Consider the following 22,171-nt stretch of genomic DNA (forward strand, 5'->3'; position numbering starts at 1 on the left):
GAAAAGGCGTTGCTGATCTTGCCCAGGACAATAATCCTCTTTTGAGATGATATTTGTGGGTGGGGAGAGGAGTGAGAATTTTCATCTTTGTATTTTAATTTTGAGCAATGTAAAATGTTCACTATTAAAAATTTAACATTTAGAATTTCATTCATAAAACAGTGTATCTCAGAGGCATTATGTCAATGGAGGTCAACCTCTTGAAGCTGTGTTATATACTTTTCCAGTCAGTATATAAAACCCCGGATTGATGAACCTATAGGGACAGCAAGTAGCATAATATGTTTAGGGGCTTTGTGGGTAAGCTAAGGTCAGGACCATAAAAGGGAGACAATATCAGGAATCCATGTAGAAAAAGAATGGTTGGACACTGATTGTGGTGGCAATAGTACAAGTCTACTTTATGTGATTAAAAAGGAAATGATATGTTATATGTACTAAATCCCAACTTAAAACTAAGAAGTGGCTGAAATTCCATTGCCTCTGTGAAGCAAAAAAACCAAAAAACAAAACCAAACAAACAAAAAAATCAAAACAGAGAGAGAATTGAACTAGAAAATTTCAGGTTTAGAAACATCTTCGGAAAACAGACACTGGGGAAAATCAATGTTGAAGAAAACCAGGAAAGCTGAATCCCTGCAGGGAGACAGTAAAGCTCAGCAAGATGAAATATCCTCACAAGGAATGAACAACTGATGAATTCCAGGGCTGAGAGTATGCAAAGATATTAGGACAGATCATTGAGGGGGTGGGGGGCCCACAGCAGTGCATCACACCATCCAGGGAGGCTGTTACAGTGGTGACTGGGCCACCCCTGTGCCCAGGGCTCCTGAGTGCATCAAGGGGTCACAGTCCATTCAGCATGGGGCAGTTTTCTTTCTTTTTTTCTCTGTTTTTCACTAAACAGTGGACCAGCATCATGGCATGGGTATTATTCACTCCACCTTGGATCTTGACCGTGTCTCATAGCCTTGGGCTGCCAGGGTAGGTGGGGAACTTTTCCTGTTTGTTTTTTTGTTCCTGTTTTCACAACCCCACTGCAGGCCACATACTAGACCAAATGAACTTCCCACAAGTAGTGCAAAAGTGTCCAAGCTAATACCCTACTGCTCTCAGCCACGAAGATAAGCACCAACGTTTGTCCAAAGGCTCCCAGAATCAAGCTTAACCATTTCCAAACAGCAGAGCAGTGCTGGGCCTTTATAAAAACACAAAAGCAGCACTAGAGGAACTCTACAGAGCTGGTGCCCACACATTCTTGTGCCCTAGGGCTGCCAAAGCTGCTACAAAGACCCACCCAGTCCCAAAGAAATTGACAGTGCTCTGAGGTTGCCAGGAATAGCTTAGGAATTTTTAATTCCTTCTATTTCTTTCATTCCTCTTTGTTTTTACCTGCTGACTCTGGCCTGGAATCCATTTCTTTGTCCTTTTTGTGTGTGTATGTGTGCATATGTTTGTTCACTTGCCAGCTCATGACGTAACCACCCTTGAACCTGCAAAAGGAACAGCTAGTACACAAGGACCAACTCAGACTAATGTACTTGCTCAACAACTGAAAAAACACAATTTAAAAACATCGTAACATCTCAGAAATAACAGATGATTATAGTTTATACAAAGATACAATGTAGGATAGATGGTGTGTTAGTCAGGGTAGACTATAGAAACAAATTCAGAGATAATCATATATGTATAAGAAAGTGCTTTATATCCAAGAGCAATTGAATATTGAGAAAGCATCCCTGCCCAGTTAATATCAAGCCCATAAGTCCAATATTAACCCATTTGTATGATACCAAGGTATAAATTTCTGTTCAGACTCATGCAACACATGCAATGGTGCTGAATATAGGATGATCACAGAGCAGTGGGTAGAAAGTCTTGGGGAACCAGTGGTGGTAGTAACATCTCAGCATGGGCACAGGTCTCCTCACGGCTCCTGCAGGTGCCAGGACTCTGGGTGCATCAGTGTAGCTCCATCAGGTTCATTTTGAGAAATCTCTCACAAGGAGTAAGCATGTGTCCCCCCTCCAGTGAGCTATTTATCTCCATAGCACCTTCAAATGAGGTCATCAAGCTGCAACGTGATTGGCAGACTAACCTCCACCAATTCACAATTAAATCTCAAATTGACCTCAGATAATGTAACAGACTACCCCTTCTTAATTTGACACTGTTTTCCTCTCAATTTGACACTTTCACACAACTGTTTGCCCATATATAATTTTCCAACAAAAATTAGAAATTCATATCTGCACCTAACAGGATAAAACTAAAATGCACACAATTCAATATAGGTCAAAGCTTCATTTAAACATAGCATTCAATAAATGAACAAAATAGAAATATCCTATGTTTACCAATTTCAGTTAAGTAACACCTACACCTTGATCTTATGAATATATTCCTCTGAATACATTCCTGCACCTCTGAAAGTTTGTAAGCCCAACACTTCATGCGTCTATCCCCTCAATTTTGGGTATCCAATTTCTATTCTTCCCACTTATATCATCTGAGTGCTCTGAGCAAACAATCACATTCTTAGATATGAAGAATCTTCATTCCAGTTTGAACTTTGTGAGTCTGCATCCATAAACAATGTCAAACCAGGAAGGCCATCCATAAAGTCTGCAGCATTATGCACTAGTTTATGGGCTCAAATGTCTTCTCTGTATCTGATTGGGTTCCGGTCAACTCAGTGTGGGCTGCTTCATTTAGCCTCATCAGAGTGCCCATTGGTGACCTTGCCTTTAGGACATGGACCCATCACAAATTCTGAACAACTCCAGCCCCCTTGAGCTAGGTCATGAACTTTAGACCGGTCAACTCACTCTCATCTGCTCCTCTAGTTCCTATAAACCAGGCCCATGGGTATCAGTGGCCAGACTCTACCTGTCTTTCTATTGCTGCGTTTGTCTGACTTCCACTCAACAACTGGATCCAGGTGGTCACCTAGTAAGCATTTCTGGCTGCCACAGGCTCCCTTTAATGATCCATTTTAGAGAGGAGATTGCCTGATGGTTCCAGATTTTTTCCAGTCTCAAGCGCAAACCACTAGTTCAAAATTCAAAAATCCAAACAGTTCCTTTTTTTCTTCTTCTTCAATCTGTCAACATCCCCATAGGCAAGTCTCTTGGAATGCAAATGCATTGAATAATCCAAAGTACTGGGTGGGGCATATCTATGCAGAGCCTTCTTTATAGGCCAGTTCTAAACCATTTAATAATTCAAGTTTTAATACCTGAAGGCAAGGCTTACACACTATTTTCATAATTCTCCAAAATTATTTCTGTAATTATTATATCAACATTAATAATTAGAAAAAACAGTATAAAGAAAGAAGAATCAGATACTAACCTCAGCTCTTAAAACAGTCAATTTCAATCCTTATTGAGCTTATCTTCATCCTTATGTAAACTATTCTATTGATAAAAAGTATGGGATTAGGCCTCTGCTAGCATCAAATCAGAGCCCGGCTTTCTGACAGCCATTTTGACTGTCTCTCAGCCATTTCCAATGAGCAACTCTGAGAAATTCAAAGGATGATTTTTTTCCCCAGGGCTCAAAATACACATTAAACACTTGCATTTTTGCCATTTCACACAGGAATAATCAAAGACTCAACCAAAAAAGATAATCAAAATTTTAACTTCCCATATAATTCCAAAAAACAACACAGTAAACTGCATCAATATATCTGACTTCAGGCTAGCCAAAGAAGAAACACTACCATGAGGCAGAAGTCAAAAAAACATCCACTCTTCATCTTTTAGATATGTTTCTCTAGAACCCACTCCCAAGTACCATGATGTGTTAGTCTGGGTAGACTAGAGAAACAAATTCATAGACACTCATATGTGTAAAAACAAGCACTTAGTATGCAAGAGCAAATTGAAAATTGAGTAAATATCCAAGCCCAGGTAAGGTCAAGTTCGTAAATCCAATATTAACCAATATGTTTGATTCCAATGTATAAATGCCTCTTTAGACTCATGCAGCACATGCAATGATGCCAAATGGAGGATGATCAAAGGCCAATGGATAGAATTTCTTGTGGCCAAGAAGCATCTTAGCACTGTCAGGGGTCTCCATGTGACTCCTCTAGTTCCCAGGGCTCTGCCTGCATCAGTGTAGCTCCATCAGGCTGGTGGCGAGTAATTTCTCACCGGGAGTGAGCAAGTGTCCCACCTCCAGTGAGCTATTTCTCTGCTTAGCACCTTCATATCATGTCATCAAGCTAAGAACTGATTGACAGGCTAAACACCACACCTTCATTCTTAATTCCCAAATTGACAACAAATTACGTAACTCCCATTGTTGGCATTAAAAATAACCAATACGTGTTGCCAAAAAGACCTTCTTAAAGAAGATAAATCATTAGAATTTTGCATTTCAAAAGTAATAGAATGAAAATTCCTCCATATAATAAAGGGCATATACATAAGACCAATGGTAAATATTTCACACTATGGAGAGAAACAGAAAGCATTCCCTCTTTAAGCAGGTACCAAGTAAGGATGCCATTTATCACCATCCATAGCTGACTCTCATTTGTAGATGTCTTCTACACATTTGTAATTGCATCCCAAATGCTGATTAAACTTCCTGTTGGTAAAGGCAACCATTCCTTTCTCTGCTTTCTTATGTAGCATTTGTGATTGGGGTGTCTGTTAACATAGAAAATTTCTTGTTGGTAGTGATGGCACATGACGGATATTTGGCCATGCATATCCATTGCTTTACACTGTAGTTATGTATAAGAGAAAGTGTGTAATGCTGGTTCCTGGGTCATGGTTCTATGGAACAATTTATTCAGTAATACACACAATAAGTTTGGGAAAGCTATTCTACATAGTGGGTTCCAGAATGTAGAAAAGACATACAAACTCCTGAATGCATTTGGTGAAGTGAACATAACACTGATTCCCAAATGAGGCAGAGACAGCACAAACAAAGCTTCAGACCAATATCCTTATGAACGCTGACACAGAATTCATAAAACCAACCTGTCAATAGAAACCAACAAAATATCAAAAAAATTAGACACCATGATCAAGTAGGATTGATAGAAGGTATGCAAGCTCGTTCAACAGTAATAAAGCAATCAATGTAATCTGTCATATAAACAAAACAGAAGAACCACATGGTCAATTGATGCAGAAAATTCACTTGACAATATTCAACACTCATTCCTGATAAAAACACCCAACAAAACAGAAATAGAAGTAAAAATTTCGACACATTAAAGACCATCTGTGAAAACCCATGTACAACATCTCATTCAATGTGGTAAATCTGAAATGAATTCTTTTGTGTTGAGGACCATATTCTAATGTAATTATCACCACTTTTATTCAATGTCATGCTGGAAGACTTCGTGAGAACCATTAGGCAACAACAAAATGTCAATCAAGATGGACAAAGAAGAAGTGGAACCCTCATTGCAGACAGGTGATGTGATTTCATAGGTGGAATACTTTAAAGACTCAACCAAAAATAATTGGAAACATTGAAAGATTGGGCCATGTGGCAGGACATAAGATTAACAGACAAAAGTCAATCATATTCCTAATAAAGTGAGCTATGAAAAAGGAATCAAGAAAATAAAATTATTTCCAATAGCCACAAAAAAGCTGAAGTAGTCAGGGATAAACCTAACTGGAGAAACAAAAGACATGTCAAAAGTAAAATGTGGAAGACCATTAAAAGAAAAAAAAAAAGAAAATAACATAATTGTATGTGATAGTTACATAATCTGTTGTCTATTTGAGTCTTAAAAGTGGAGGGGTATGGTCTATCCTGTCAATCAGGTTGCTGCTTGATGATTTCATTTGGAGGCACTGAGGAGGATAAAAAGCTTGCTGGACATTGGACACATGCTCACTATCTTGGAGACTCTCTACTGACAAGGCTCACTCCCTGTGAGACATTTCTATGGACAAGACACATAGAGATATGCTAGAGCCCTGGAGCTGAAGGACCATATGGAGACCCCTGGCAGCACTGAGATACTTGTACTGCCACTGTATCCACAAGACTTTACACCTGTTGATCTGTGATACTCCTGAATTTGGTCTCATTGCAGGTATTGTGTGAATCTGAAGGGTAATGTACAGATTTGTATGGGACATATGGGCTAATATTGGAATTATGGACTTGATTTTAAGTGGACATGGATGCTTTGTCAGTAGCCAATTGCTCTTATATAGAAAGCTCTTTCTCATACACATGTGAGTGTCTTTGAATTTATTTCTCTAGTCTACCCAAACTCACACATGGTACCTTGGGAGTGGGGTACTAGAGAAACAAATCATAAAGATGGAGAGTGGATGTTTGTTCAACCTCTGCCCCATGGTAGTTTTTCTTCTTTGGCTAGCCAGTGGTCAGATAGGTCCGTGCAGTTTACTGGGTGGTTTTCTGGAAAGAACATGGAAGGTAAAGTTTTGATTCTTTTCATTGGTTATAGTCTTTCATTATTCCTGTCTGAAATGGTGAAAATATTTGTGATAAACATGAATCATGAGTCTGGGTGGCAAAATTACCCCTTACGTTAAAATGGGTGACAGAAAGCCTGACTTTGGTTGACGCTTTCAGAGGCCTAATCCCATATTTTTGTACCAATGGAACAGTTTAGATAAGTATTAAGATAAGTTAGATAAGAACTGACCTTGACTGTTTTAAGAATTGAGATTAGGTTCTGATTCTATTTTGTTTATAATGATTTCTTCTTATTATTATTCTTGATATAATAACTGATAGAAATGATTGTTTGGCCTAAAAAAAAAAAAAGAAATGATTGTTTGGGAGTATTTATGTAGAGAGTTTGTATGTCCCCTTACCTTGACACATTATAATTTGATCTTTAAATGGGTTTAGGATAAGCCTCAGACAAGGCTCTGAAAGGATAAGCCCCACCCAGTGCTTTGGAGTACTCCAGAAATTTGCATTCTAAAAGACCGCCCTAGGGGATTGTTGACAGATTAAAGAATATAGGAACTCATTGGATTTTTGAAATTTGAACTAGTGGTTTTTGTCAGAAGTTGGAAAAAAATCTGGAACCACGAAGAAACTTCCTCTATAGGACTAAATATTAAAGGGAGCCCATGGCAGACTGAAATGCTTACTAGGCGACCACCTGGATCCACTTGTTAAGTGTAAGTTTGACAAAAGCAGCAATAGAGAGGTTGAGTCTGGCCATTGACACCCATGGACCTGGTTTGCAAGGAACTAGAGAAGAAAAGGTGAACAAGTTGACTGGTCTGAAGTTTATGACCTAACCCAAGGGAGCCAGAGTTGTTCAGAATTTGTAATGGGTCCATGGTCTAAAGGCAAGGTGATCAATGGCCACGTGATGAGGCTATGTGAAGTCGCCCACATTGAGTTGACCAGAACGCGACCAGCTGCAGAGGTGTTATTTGAGCCTGTGAACTAGTGCATATTGCTACAGACTTTATGGATGGCCTGTCCTGATTTGAATTCATAAGTCCACTTATTAATGCAGACTTCACAAGGTTCCAACTGGAATGAAGCTTCTTCAAGTCAAAGAATATGATTCTCTTCAGAGCACTGAGTTGATGTAAGTGGGAAGTATAGAAATTGAATACTCAAAATGGGGAGATAAAGGCATAAACTGGCTGTGTTATAAACTTTCATAGGTGCTGGAAGATATTCATAGGATTATAGCATTAAGGTATAAGTGTTACTTAACTGCAATTGTTAGGCATTGGATATTTTTGTTTTGTTCACTTTTAGAGTTAATTTAAATGAGGGTGGTACATATTGAATTGTAAGCATTTTAGTTTTATCCTGTTAGGTACAGATATGATTTTATTATTGCTTGTTTGAAAATTATATATAGAATAAGAGTTGTGTGAAAGTGTCAAATTGAAAAAGGATGGTTTGTAGTAGTTACATAATTTGTTGTCAGGTTGAGACTAAAGGGTGGAGGAGAGAGTGTAGCATGTCAATTAGGTTGCAGCTTGATGACCTCATTTGTAAGCACTAAGGAGATAAATAGCTTGCTGATGGTGGGACACACACTCACTCCCTGTGAGACAGTCTTGTGGACAAGATATATGGAGCTATTCTAGAGCCCAGGAGCTGAAAGAGCCATGTGGGGACCCTTGACAGTGCTGAGGTGCTTGCAAGCCTCTGTATTCACAAGATTTCCTACCCACATCCCTGTAATCTTCCGGAATTTGGCATCAAGGCATGTGTTGTGTGAGTCTGAAGAGGAAATTATAGATTTGTATTGGACATTTGAGCTAATATCAGACTTATGGACTTGATCTGGAAGGGGCAGGGATGTTTTCTCAATATTTAATTGCTCTTGTATATAAAGCTCTTTCTTATACACATATGAGTGTCTGTGCATTTGTTTCTCTAGTCTACATGGACAAACACCATGTAAAACGGTTCCATGTTGATGGATAGGAAATTCATCCATCAATCCATCCAATTCAACAGATCTTAAGTGATTTTCCTGCTTCTCTATATAAAAGTTTTCTATGCTTGCATACAGACTAACCACTCAAATTAACTCTGCATTCTTTTCTATTTGTGCCTAAATTAGTTTTCACAGTGTACACAAGTAAAATTTTTTCACCAGGAATTAATTTGTCGTGTGACATGTTGTTGTACATAGTTTATCAATGTAACCCTCTCTAAATTCATTGACAATGTGAATTGGAATATACATCAATATTTTCATCTGTTTCTTCAAATAATTTTTAACTATAAAGCTTCCAGTCAGCTATCGCCTATTAAAATTTATATCTTCCTATGTATCTTTCTTTGGTTCAGTTTTATTTTTAAACTAGTATCACTTTTGCAATCACTGTTTCTTATTAAATATTGTGTATTAAGATCTGATTAATAATATCAGCAAAAAGAACTCTAGATATCTATGGAGGGTACTAGGTTTCTAAAGAAGAAATAAACAAAATTAAATGCTACTATATGACAATAAACTAGTCTTGATAATTGCTTGATCACAGAATAGATTATTATGTGTATTTGTGACACTGAAATTGTGTGCTAAGAAGAAATTAAATCATCCATTATAGCGCAAACACAGATATTGTGATTATACTGATGATTTAGGTTAACTAATTATAATCATAATAAATTCAAAAGATCCACTATATTACTAAACACTGGCATAAATTAACAAAAACTTTATATTTGTGATGTCCAATAAATCTTCAAGGGGACAAGTACAAGCTCCTATGGAATTGCTTCAGGAAACAGTGAACTAGAATCAATGGCTTAGGGAAGGGCCTGATATTTTATTATACATAAAAATAGGATGATTAATGTGAATTTCCTGAGTAGAAGGGAAAGGATCCAATTAGCATGTACTTTATCATTCGCTTCCCTGTAATTTTGTGGTTACATGCTGTTGAGTTGGATTCATAAGAATCCTATAATGAAGCAAATATAATCATATATCCTAGAAATATCATTATTAAATAACATTTCCCTATTTCATAGCTTACAAATATTTGAGTACAGCATAGAGTAGAAATGATTATCCCAGAAGAATGAATAGGAGGCCATTGCATTATTAATTTAGCCAACAGGGTGACAAATAACTGTTTGTCTCCAATATTGCTTATACTGATATTTTAGGTTTCAAAAATAAAATAAAATTAAGATAGTCAAGGTTTATTTAGAAAAAATTTCACAGTATACATACGTAATGTACTGATGCAAGGGAAAATGTTCCTTTGGGTAAATTCTATGCTCATTCAGAATCACTTAGTGAAGCATTTTATGAAAAACAAGGACGGAAAATTGGAAATGACATAACATTTGACTTGAGTTCTAAAATATAATAGTTCAATTCAATTTGGTCAGCTATAAGTAAAACGATAAATTTGCCTGTGCTTTACAATTAGCATTTGCTGTGAAACCAAAGAGAACGTAATTATATCAACTAGAATTTTGATCAAGTGATATTTGTCTTTTCCAAATCTTATTAAGGCAGCATTTTATTTTGAATATCAAATTCAAAGTTTGCATTTCTTTTTCAGGAGCCTCTTGAAAGCATTTTTCACTTCTTTGTTTCTTAAACTGTAAATGAAGGGATTGAGCATGGGGATGATTAATGTGTAAACCTCAGAGACCATTTTGTCAGTTTCAAATGAATGCGCTGATTTAGGCTGCAGATACATAAAGAGTAGAGTCCCATAGAACACAGTCACCACTGTCAGATGAGAGCCACATGTGGAGAAAGCTTTTTTCCTGCCCTCGGCAGAATTCATTCGAAATATGGACATCAGAATTAACATGTAGGACCACAGGATTACCAGGAGAGAGGAAATTAAATTAATTGCTGAAAATATTGTGATCAACAATTCTATTTCTCGTGCATTTGAACAGAGCAAAGGTAGCATTGGAGCATTGTCACAATAGAAATGACTAATGACATTAGAGCCACAGAAAGTCGAGGTAAAAATCATACTGGTGATCATCAGAGACTGAAAGGTACTGTAGAGATAGGGAATTCCCACAAGTGCATGGCACAGTCTTGGGGACATGATGACATTGTAGAGTAGAGGTTTACAGATGGCCACATAGCGGTCATAGGCCATGGCCGCCAGGACAAAGAATTCACTGATAATAAACAGAAGGTAAAAAGCCATTTGTGTGACACATTCATAATAAGATATGGAATTTTTATGATGAAGAAGATTTACTAGCATCTTGGGATAAATGACAGTAGAATCACCAAGATCAATGAAGGCCAGGTGTCTGATGAAAAAATACATGGGTGTGTTTAGGCGGGAGTCTGCCTTGGTCAAGAAGATCAGACCCATGTTTCCAAACACTGTGATCAAGTAGATAATAAGGAAGATTCCAAAAAGGGCAAAATGCAGCTCAGAGCTCTGTGTGACTCCAATGAGAATGAATTCAGTCAGTACTGTTAGATTCCTTTGGCCCATTTAGTCCAGTGACCTTTTCTGGGAAGAACAGAGGAATTGGTATTAGTGTTCAGGTCCATGAGTTAAACAAATTAAACTAGTTGTCGACAGAATGGGGACGTTTTCTTCATACTTCAGGATGGAAAAGCAATCCCTGAATCTGATTTTATTTAGCACAAGCTGTAGAAGAACCTCCTTCCCAAAATGTCGGATCCTCCCTGGTGCATAGTGGATGGTGAGTAGGGTCTCTAACCCCACGGCCAGCAGTCTGAAACCACGTGTCACTCTGCAGGTGAAAGACCACACTTTCATATCCCATTAAGATTTACAGTCTTGCAAACCCACAGGGGCATTCTACTGTGTCTGTTGGGTTACTATGGATTGGAACTGAATCAATGGTAATTCGTTTGTTTGTTTCTTTGTTTTTAATGAGATGCACTATTCATTATTTTGGCATAGATTATACTTCCAATGTGAGCAATATTCTTTTGTAAGAAAACCATATTGCTAATTTAGAAATAATACCTCATACACGTAATAGTGTAATATTATCTCCACACTGGGATACTTATATTCTCTTGCTTATTTTTGTTTCTGAGAAATTTTGTGGGATTTTCCTGTTCTTTTTTTTTGCCCCTTACTTCCTTTTCTTTTAAAAAAATCATTTTATTGGGGGCTCCTGCAATTCTTATCACAACCTATACATCCATTCATTTTGTCAAGCACATTTTACATTTGTTGCCATCATCATTCTCAAAACATTTGCCTTCTACTTGAGCCCCTATTATTGGCTCCTCACTTCCCCACTCCCTTCCCAATCCCCCTCCCTCATGAACCCTTCACAATTCATAAATTATGATTTTGTCATATGATACACTGTCTGACGTGTGCCACCACACTCTTGTCTGCTGTCCATTTCCCAGGGAGGAGGCTATACATAGGTTATTGTACTCGGTTCCTCCTTTCAACCCTACCTTCCCTCCGCCCTCCAGGCATCACCACACTTAGTTCACTGGTTTTCTTTATTGTCATCACTGTGTTCTCACTCATCGCCTACCTTGCTATGGCTTGATTTTTGGTGCATATTTTTATATCTACAGATCTATCTAGATAAGATAGGCTGGATGAATAGTCTGGAAGAGAAAACAATGGGACCAGTGGTTTTGGGGGGACACGGGATATGGGGAAGCAGGGGTAAGGAGGTGGTGCTGACCAACCCAGGAACAGGAAAGCAACAAGTGATCCAAAATCAGTGGCAAGGAGGGTGTGAGAGGCCTGGTAGGGATTCAGCAAGGGAAATGTAACCAAGAGAAATTACTGAAACCCAAAGGAAGGCTGAGCATGATAGTGAGCCAAGAGGAGAGTAAAAGGAAATAGAGGAAAGAACTAGGTGAAAAAGGGTATTTATAGAGGACTAAATGCTGGCACGTACATATGTAAATATATTTATATAGGGGAATTTTCCTATTCTTGAAATGATAGACATAATGTAAAGTTAGCAAAGCTTAAATTTTGGCTTTCTTATGTGCAGGAGCCCTTACTGCAGCCACACAATGATAAAGCCATTTTCATGGAGTCTATGCCAACCCATAATAACCATGTAATATGTAGAAGAATTGTCCTTTACAGTTTCCAGGATTCCCAATCTTCATGGAAACAGACTACCACATCTTTCTCTCATGGTGGAAGAAATCACTAGCCATTTGGGTAATAGTCAATGCTGGACCACAACATCACTAAGACGCCTTATACAGTTTTTTTATCTGATAACTTAACTCACTGCCATCAACACAATTCTGACTCATGGCAACCCTATAGGAGGGGGTAAAGCTGCTCCTGGGTTTCTGAGACAGTAACTCTATGTAGGATTAGAAAGCCCAGTTCAGTCTCCCTCAGAACACCAGGTGGTTTTGAACTGTGAGCACAGCAGTTAGCCACTATACAACCAAGGCTCCTCTTTTATCTGATAAAATCAGGGAAAGTAACACATTTCATGCCTGATCAACTAATATTACTCCATCTATTCCTTTCTGTCTTCATTTCTATTGCATCTACCTAATGCCATGTGGTATGAGAGAGTTTTCCAACATTTCTAAACTCAAGTAAGGGAGAATTGACTTTCAATCCTTTCTTGAGAATTAGTGGTTACATTTATAGGATTCAAAACCAGTGACATGTATCATAAAATAATATTTCTGTCCTGGAAATCTTTTACCAGCTAATATCTTCATATGCAGTTTTAAATTTAGCATTTAATTGTATTATTTAAAATTTTGTGTTATTCGTGCCTTTATTCAATATGTTTAAAATTTTGTACTCTGAATATAACAATTACATATTCTAGATTCAAATTTATGTCCAGTATATATTTAAACATCTTCTTGATGAATTCAAACTGCTAAACAGGACTCTTGTTTTTAACCTCTTTATAAAAGAAAGTATCATCAAGACCCACAGTAATTGAATTAATCCTCAGTAATGTATAGGTTTATATCATTAGTCAAAGATTTAGAATATTCCAATCTATGTTCTTAAAATTTCCTTTCATCCCTCCTTGATAATTGGGTATATATGACATTTAAAAGGTGTCCATTTATTGCATTGCTTACTGCAATATTTTCTCTAAAAATCTAACATAAATATTAAAGAGAATAACACACTGATTTTCTAGTATTTTAAGTATTAAGTTCTTCCCCTTGTCATTGCTTATAATTCTCTGAAGAAACCCTGTAAGCAGAGTGGAAATCCTGAAGGTAGCTTGTGAAGGTCCCATACTCCACCCCACTTCGATGCCCTTTGAACCTCCTCTCACATTAGGTGGGTGTCTGCTTCTATAAAGATCAGAGTCTTGAAAATCCAATGCGAAGTTCTACTATACCCTATAAATCAGAATTGACTCTTCAGTAACAGTTTGTTTGGGGTTTTTAAAAATTATTATTTTATTTGTGTTTCACATGGAGTTTACTTTTAATGATATTAAAACCAAAACCTCCAAACCAAGAAACTAAATCTATCATGGAGTTTTTGCCTTCTAGTGACTCTATGGAACTGGGTAGACCTGCCCCTGTGAGTTTCTGAGACTGTAACAGATTACAGTAGTAGAAAGCCCCATCTCTCTTCCATGGAGGGGCTAATGGTTTTAACATGTGGACCTTACATATCACAGCCCAGCACACAACCACTATGATACTAGGGTTAGAACACTGCAAAATGTGCTTTTTCCGTTGGCACAGTAGATGTAGTTCAAAATGTTCTTTGGCATGCAATACTGAGAGTATTATTTGGGATTTAATGGAATATTAAGTTTTATCCTGCACAACTGTCGAGTTGGAACTCTCAGGAGTCACCAACAATCTTCACACTTAGAGCTGTGGCTCCAGCAGTTCTTTTCAGAGGATGTTTTTGGTCCTGTGACCCTTGGAATAGTCATCTAGGAATCTTCTCATTTTTAATGTTAGTTGTGGAACCTGGTCCAGGAACTTCGAGATTGTGATAACGCTGAGGGATTTTAGCACCCTCCACCCCTTCTTCCTGATTGAGCAAGTCTTTTGTTTCTATACTTAAGTTCACTCTCCCTTCTAGGTCCCTATTCCTATGTAAGAATGATAAGCAGAAGCTTTTTGGAAGATTATTTTTATCTGAAATTTGCTAAACCCAGAACAATTATAGGGTTCCACTGTAGGAGAGCCTTCATGCTGAATTGAGCAGAGGAATTCATAAGCCAATAACCATCTTATCACTTTGAAATCTTAAGTGTTTGCCTAAGTATCATTCTAAAGCGAAATAAGTCAATCTCTATTTCCACTGTCAGTTACTAATTCTTTATTTAAGTTCTAAATTTTGTGAAATTTTGTGTGGAGAAGAATATCAATGACTTGTTCTGAACATCTTAATTAATAAATTTGAAAAAGCTCTATTCAAAGTAGACAGGAAACAGAAGTAGTTAGACATGGTGATATTAGCTAGAATTTATTCTGCTTCAGCACATTCTCCCAAGTTCTGTACATTTTTGAACACAGAACGTTTGTCAGTCTACTACATTTCTAGTGCCTATTTTGAAAAATAAGACTTATTCGTAAACAATGTAGTAATGGAAGGACACAACATGATTCATAAAAACAATGGCAATGAGAACAACAAAATCATGACAATTCTAGCGAATGATATTCTTAAAATTATTTCCAGTTTATCAAGTATTTCATAGTTTATGTGTAAAATAAATATATTTCTAAGCAAATATTTGTGTACAGAGATAATTTATTATTCACCTAAATTGTTATATACATTATACAAATGAATGAAATTCAAATGTGCCAGGAAGGCCTGGTAGTCCGGTGTTTAGTAAATGTATTTGAGTGATATTAGTGATTAGATTATCCTACGCTACCCATTCTCTCTTTACTTGCAATATCTACATGCCACACACAACTTACACAAATCATATAAATTTGGGAACATGCTCAAATGCTCAAATAATGAAAAGAATGTCCTGAAAAACACCATAACAAAACAGGGAACCCTATTCAATAAAATAGATACCTGAAGGGATTTGTGGATTTGTTAGGAATGGCTCTATGAATGTCTAAACACAGATGCCATAAGTTATGGGAAATTACTAGGAACCTGTTAACCATCAGAATGAAGACAATTCTTACCAGTCCTCCTTAAATAAAGAAAATGGATTTTCTTCTCCTCGAGTATTGATTCTTTTCAGTTGGTAGGAAGAATTTATGGTTGTTCTCCTTTGTGATGCTCCCTGAGGAAGTAGGTTGTAATTTGCTGATTACATAAAATTATCTGAGAGACTTTTAAATGTGCCCGATGTGCATCCTAATTATCTAGGACACCCTTCATATTTCCCATTAGAACAGAATTTGAAGGGAAGGAAGAAAACAACATAAATTATATGTGCAGTCCCATGGAGACATACACACTTACAGTCAATGATGAACGTTACATCTAAAAAGAAAAAAGAAAAATTACAGGGCAATACCAGTAAAATGAAAAGATTTGCGAAGTCATGATGACATATTATTATTATGTATGGTTTTTAGTCATTATTTGAATAATACCTTTTGAAAAATTATCTAAAAAACAAGGTTTTATATATGTCTCATGTAACCCATACATGTCTATTCAGAGTACACAGAGCTCAGGGAAAACAATGTAATTTACCTTTAGTCACTCAATTAATGATTAGTGAAATTAATAGTGGATCTAATCTTTAAATTGAATTTAAATTTCATATATGTATATCTATAGTATAAACCATCATGCTTATTTATTTGTTCAATATTTGGGAAATTGCTGAGAGTTTATATTTCAGGCCAATATCCCACTTAATCTTTAATATACATTTGGTTTCATTCCATGGATTGCAATCATCAAAAAGTGACTTCACTTATTCTACTTTCTCCCTGTGTCTCTCACTTTCATTCCTACTTTCCTAACCCCATCTGTGTAAGTCTGGGTAGACTAGAAACAAAGTTCATAAACACTCATGTTTTATAAGAGAGATTTATATAAAGGGTAATTGTACATTGAGCATCCCAACCCAGTCCAGTCCAAGTCCAGAAGTCTGACATTAGCCTATATGTCCGACATCGATCTACAAAGTCGTCCTCAAACTCACAAAACACACACTATGACGCTGAGTACAGGAGGGAAGCTGAATCACTGAGCATGTAAGCATCTCAGCTCTGGCAGGGTTCTCCAAATGGCTGCTCCAGCACCCAGGGCTGCATCAGGGCAGATCCATGTGGCTTCTCCTCAGAGACTTCTAGCAGCAAGTGAGCCTTGTCGGCTGAGGTAGAGAACTGGCTAAGGTAGCTGCACCCTGGTCTGATCATCAGAGAGCAAGAGATCTGAGAACCAGAGAGGTGAGGCACATGGAGCCATTTATCTTTCTGCCTTTCAATTAATCTCACGAAATACATGCAATGACACCAAGTTCAGGATAAAAGCAGAATCAGTGAGCGTGTAAGCATCTCAGTGCTAGCAGGGGTCTCCATGTGGCTGCTCCGCTACCCAGGGCTCCATCAGGGTAGGGCCAGGTGACTTCTCCTCACAGATATCTTCCAGGAAGTGAGACAACCCCCTCAATTAATATTACTTAGTTTCACATTATGTCTGCCTGACTCCCTAGCACCATTCATTTTCCACATGATTCTGACAGCAAAATAGGAAATTTTCTAAAGAAATTGTGATGGTATCGTGGAGATAAAGTCTAGCATCTCTGTATTAACAACGATGTCATATTAAAATAGATGTATGCTCAAAACCCTACTGAACATGTATGTTATACTTGTGTTTTATATGGTTTCATATGGTTCCTCCAATTTTGGTGGTAGTGGAATTCTATAGTTCATTTTAGTTAGCATAAGATGCGATAATTATTGTATATATTTTAGTATTAAAAATAATCTTCATGCACTCTAAATATATTTTAATTTGTTTAGCAAATTAAAAAAATGCTAAGACCAATCATTCTGTTTCTTCACAGAAGACATGGTTGGACTAAATAGGCAACAGCATCTAACAGTTTCGACTGAATTCATTCTCATAGGAGTAACACAGAGACATGAATTGCATCTCCCACTCTTTGGTATTTTCCTCATCATCTACCTGATCACAGTTGTGGGCAACCTGGGCATGATCATCTTGACCAAGGTGGACTCCTGCCTACATACACCAATGTATTTTTTTATCAGACACCTGGCTGTCATTGATCTTGGTAACTCAACTGTTTTTTATCCTAAAATGCTAATCAATTTTATTTTCAATTGCAATACTATTTCCTATTATGAATGTGCCATACAGATGGCTTTCTATGTTTTATTCATTATCACTGAACTCTACATTCTGGCAGTCATGGGCTATGACCATTATGTGGCCATCTGTAACCCTCTATACTCTGATCATGTCGCAGACACTGTGCGATGTACTCATAGGCATTCCATACCTGTACTGTACATTCCAGTCTCTTTTACTCACCAGTAAGATTTTTACATCGACTTTCTGCGGTTCTAATGTCGTCAGTGACTTCTTCTGTGATAATGTCCCTTTAATACCCTTGCTCTGCTCAAATGCACGGCAAATTGAATTGATGATCATATCATTCGCATCGTTTAATTTGATGTCCTCCCTCCTGACAGTCCTTGTGTCCTACTTGATGATCTTGATGACCATATTTCGAATGAATTCTGCTGAAGGAAGGAAAAAAGCTTTCTCTACATGTGGTGCTCACTTGATAGTGGTGGTAGTGTTCTATGGGTCTCTATTGTTCATGTATGTGCAGCCTGAATCTGCTCATCCTTTCAGCACTGACAAAATTACCTGTGTGTTTTACACATTAGTCATCCCTATGCTTAACCCTTTCATGTGCAGCTAAAGAAAGACGTAAAAAATGCCTTCTACAGGATCTTTAAGAACCCCTGTAAACTTTGTATTTAATATACAATATTACTGTAATAAGCTATGAAATAGGTAACTGCTGCTTAATGAGGATCACATTTCTAGTGGATATAATGGTGTTTTCTCCAATATAGGATCATTATGAGTCCAACTCAACTGCATGTAATCACAGAAGAAGAGGACAGAGAATGATAAAGCCCATATACATCCAATTGCTTCTTTTTCACTCATTTACATTCAGAACAATCGTCATATTTTCACCTTAAATTAAATATGTTCTGCTCGAGATTTCTTGTATCTAATTCAGTGTAACTGTGATTCCATGGGAGCTCATAATTGTCCACTTGGACATTTATTAGATACCATAGTTTGAAATTACATATTAAAGTATGCCAGTGTTAGTATGGTAAAGGATCTTCTGAATTTTATTTTGATTGTACTTTCTGAACCTCAATAACAATCCAGTCAAAGTATCTTTGTTCACACCATGGATGAATTATTTGTGTGCAATTTTGGACCAAAAATCCTGGTGATCTACAATGAAGTAAATACATAAAGGAGTTTATTTTAATATGTTGTTGTTAGGTACTGTTGAGTTGGTTCTGACCCATAGTGACCCGATGCACAAGGGAACGAAACTCTGCATGATCCTGCGTCATCCTCACAATCATTTCCATTCCCAAGGCCATTGGTACAGTCACGGGGTCAGTTTATCTCTTTGAGAGCCTTCCTCTTTTTTGCCGCCCCTATACCTTAGAAAGCATGATGTCCTTCTCCAGGGATTCGTCTCTCCTGACAATATGCCCGAAGAATGAAGGACAAAGTGTTGACCTTCTTGCTGCGAAGGAGCACTCTGGTCCTCCTTCTTCAAGATTGATGGATTTGTCCTTTCAGCAGTCCATGGTACTTTCAGTATTCTTCTCCAGCACCATAATTCAAATACATGAACTCTTCTTCTGTCTTCCTTATGCAGTGTCCAAGTTTCACATGCAAATGAGACAATGGAAAATACCACCGTTTGGATCAAGCACGCATTATTCCTCAAAGTAAACTCCTTGCTTTTCAATACTCTAAAGAGGTCTTGTGCAGCGGATTTACTTTATGCAACACATTGTTTGATCTCTTGACTGCTGCTTCCATGAGCATTGATTGTGTAGAGAAGCAAGAGAAAATTTTTCAGAGTTTTAGCCTTTTCTCCATTTATCATTATCTACCCTATTGGACCAGTTGTGAAGATTTGGGTCTTATTTAAATTGAGTTACAATGTAAAGATTTTAAAATAGTAGTTCTTAATTTTCTTCATTTCCTATTTACAGACTTTGTGTCCTTCTAAATACCTAGACTTTTGTGCTGATTATATTGATTACATCTAAATGCATACCTATAAATGTGAAAATGGTACTGGATTTTAAAAAACTTAATAAAAATGATATACTGTAAAGGTTAAATGATGTATTATTGGTAATAAAGTAATAGAGAACTTCATGGGGAAAAAATTGCAAGAACCAGAAGAAAATATTGACACATTTCCCAATTCATATCATCAATTAACTTGGAAAGTGTTGTACTGTTAAAGAAGGAAGAAGAATATGTCAATAAGACAAGTCCTTTGTGATAAAATATTTACTTTTAAACACTGTCCACAATAATGAAGGCAAGGAGAAGTGGGAATCTGGCTGCCAGAGAACAACCATAAGAAGACCTTCTCAGCTCATCCAAAGAGAATCTTGTGCTCCTTGGAAATCAGAAAAATAATTTAATCCTAAATACACCAAAATTTCTTAAACTCAGAGGTCGGCATCCCCAGCTGTTTATAACTCTCCTTCATCATTGGCCTGTGGCCTGAACTGCTTCAGGGCACCCCCCTCCTCAGAACTTACAAATTTTTATTTTCACCCATTTCCATTCACCCAGCCAAACCTTTCACCTTGCTGGTATCTGGGGACCCTACACGGATAGCAGACTTCTTGGGCAGATTGGCCCAGACATCCATTGCACCCAAGCAATATTATTTGCCATCTTTAAAATGGTTTTTTTCCCCCTTACTTCCAAGTTCTATAATTACCAAAGTAAATTTTAGAGTGAGACTGAAACTTTTGAGAGACAGTTTGTTTTGTTTGGCATGTTGGTTTCTGTGGAATAAAATCATGATTATTTTAAAAAGTCATTGAAAAGATTATACAAAGCAACAATTCTGCTCGTATTGACCCCAACTCATTACAACCTCATGTGTCAGAATTAAACTGTTCTCAACAATATTTTCACTTGATTTTATTTTTAGAAGTCTTCCCAGATGCCTCTGAATAGACTTAAGATATTCTCCCACACACACCCCCAGCAGTGAGCAAGTTAACTATTTGCAGCATTTAAGGACTTCTGCAAAGAAACTTAGAAGGTGGCATCTTTTCCACCCATTAATTTTATATTCAAGGAAGCTCAGAGTGTGAACAAATATTATTAATTTATAGGCCAATACATTCATTTCTTGATTCTGGGTTAAATATATTTCTAATATTTTTGCTAGGAAATAGTAAAACTTATGTATGTTTTTTCCACTGTACATTTTCCAAAAGCAGGCAGAAAATCGTTGAATAGAATTTCATAGTTTGTACTGACTTTATTCCTTTGGGACTGACAGATCAGACTCAATAAAAACTTGTGCCTTTTGAATTGTTTGGGGTGTTTGTATCATTACCTTTGTGCAGAATAAGTGCATGATATTCTTAAATTGCATCATTGTCAAACTCCACAGACTCACGAATGTTTTCCTCAGAATCCTCCCTCTCTCTCATTTTTCTATTTTTCTTTTTATTAGACAACTCCTACTGATAATAGAATTCTCTCCAAGCTTTTTTATGTTGTTACATGGAAAGAGGCAAGATAAAAAAAAAGATATTTGTTTGGACATGCTTAGAATAACTCTAGAAAAAATTATTAACAGTGTTAACAGTGTAGTAACCTGGTTTAGCCTGTGGAACTCTATTTTGCTTTAAACTTCCTTCATCCCCTGCTAGCTGCTAGCCTCTCCATCCCTTTCTTCCCCAACCCTAGTCTCCTGACAGACCTTGGCTCTCTTGAAATTTCTCTGGACTCTGTCTGCCCAACTTGTAAGAAATATAAACTATCTGTTTGACCTTGAGTTTTTACCTGCAGTTCTGCTGTACCCCAGCCCCTGTCACCCTGCCAACTCGACAAGAATATCTATGTGAATATCCCTCCCCTTAAGCCAGCCCACTACTTGGAACTATTAAAATCCTGGAATTCCTTTGTCCTGTATGGAGTGTGTTTCAGGGTGATAGCCCATTTTTGATCAAGCAATTTAATAAAGCCTTTAATTATTAATAAAAAGATGTTGCTGATCTTGCCCAGTACAATAATCCTCTATTGAGGGAATAATTGGGGGTGGGCAGAGGAGGGAGAATTTTAATCTTTTGTATTTTAATATTGAGCAATGTAAAATGTTCACTATTAAAATTTAACATTTAGAATTGCATTCATAATACAGTGTATCTCAGAGACATTATGTCTATGGAGGTCACCCTCTTGAAGCTCTGTTATATACTTTTCTGGCTGTCAGTTTATAAAACCCAGGATTGATGAACCTATAGGGACAGCAAGTAGAATAACATCTTTAGGGGGGCGAGGGTAGGCAAAGGTGGGGATCGTAAAAGGGAGACAAGATTAGCAGTCCATGTAGAAAGATAATGGTTGGACACTGATTATGGTGGCAATTGTACAAGTCTACTTTACGTGATTGAACAGGGAAATAGTATGTTATATGTCTTAAATCCCAACTTAAAATGAAGAAGTGGCTGAAATTCCATTCCCTCTGG

General features: G+C 37.2%; 1 protein-coding gene and 1 pseudogene across 1 annotated transcript; one reads left to right on the top strand and one right to left on the bottom strand.

The window, feature by feature from the left end:
• Positions 1-10,010: 10,010 nt before the first annotated feature.
• LOC101664035 (olfactory receptor 8K5-like) lies at positions 10,011-10,993 on the bottom strand. The gene has a single exon (XM_004708397.2). It carries the CDS (start codon positions 10,944-10,946, stop codon positions 10,011-10,013), a length of 936 nt encoding a protein of 311 aa, XP_004708454.1. The 5' UTR covers positions 10,947-10,993.
• A 6,439-nt stretch (positions 10,994-17,432) lies between these two features.
• LOC101643312 lies at positions 17,433-18,377 on the top strand (annotated as a pseudogene).
• Positions 18,378-22,171: the final 3,794 nt, after the last annotated feature.

This window comes from Echinops telfairi, unplaced genomic scaffold, assembly GCF_000313985.2.
Source record: "Echinops telfairi isolate 266 unplaced genomic scaffold, ASM31398v2 ScPeMD7_60;HRSCAF=208, whole genome shotgun sequence".
NCBI classification, from domain to species: domain Eukaryota; kingdom Metazoa; phylum Chordata; class Mammalia; order Afrosoricida; family Tenrecidae; genus Echinops; species Echinops telfairi.

Coding starts and splice junctions, on each gene's coding strand:
- LOC101664035 (XM_004708397.2), bottom strand. CDS start 10,946: ATGGGCCAAAGGAATCTAACAGTACTGACTGAATTCATTCTCATTGGA.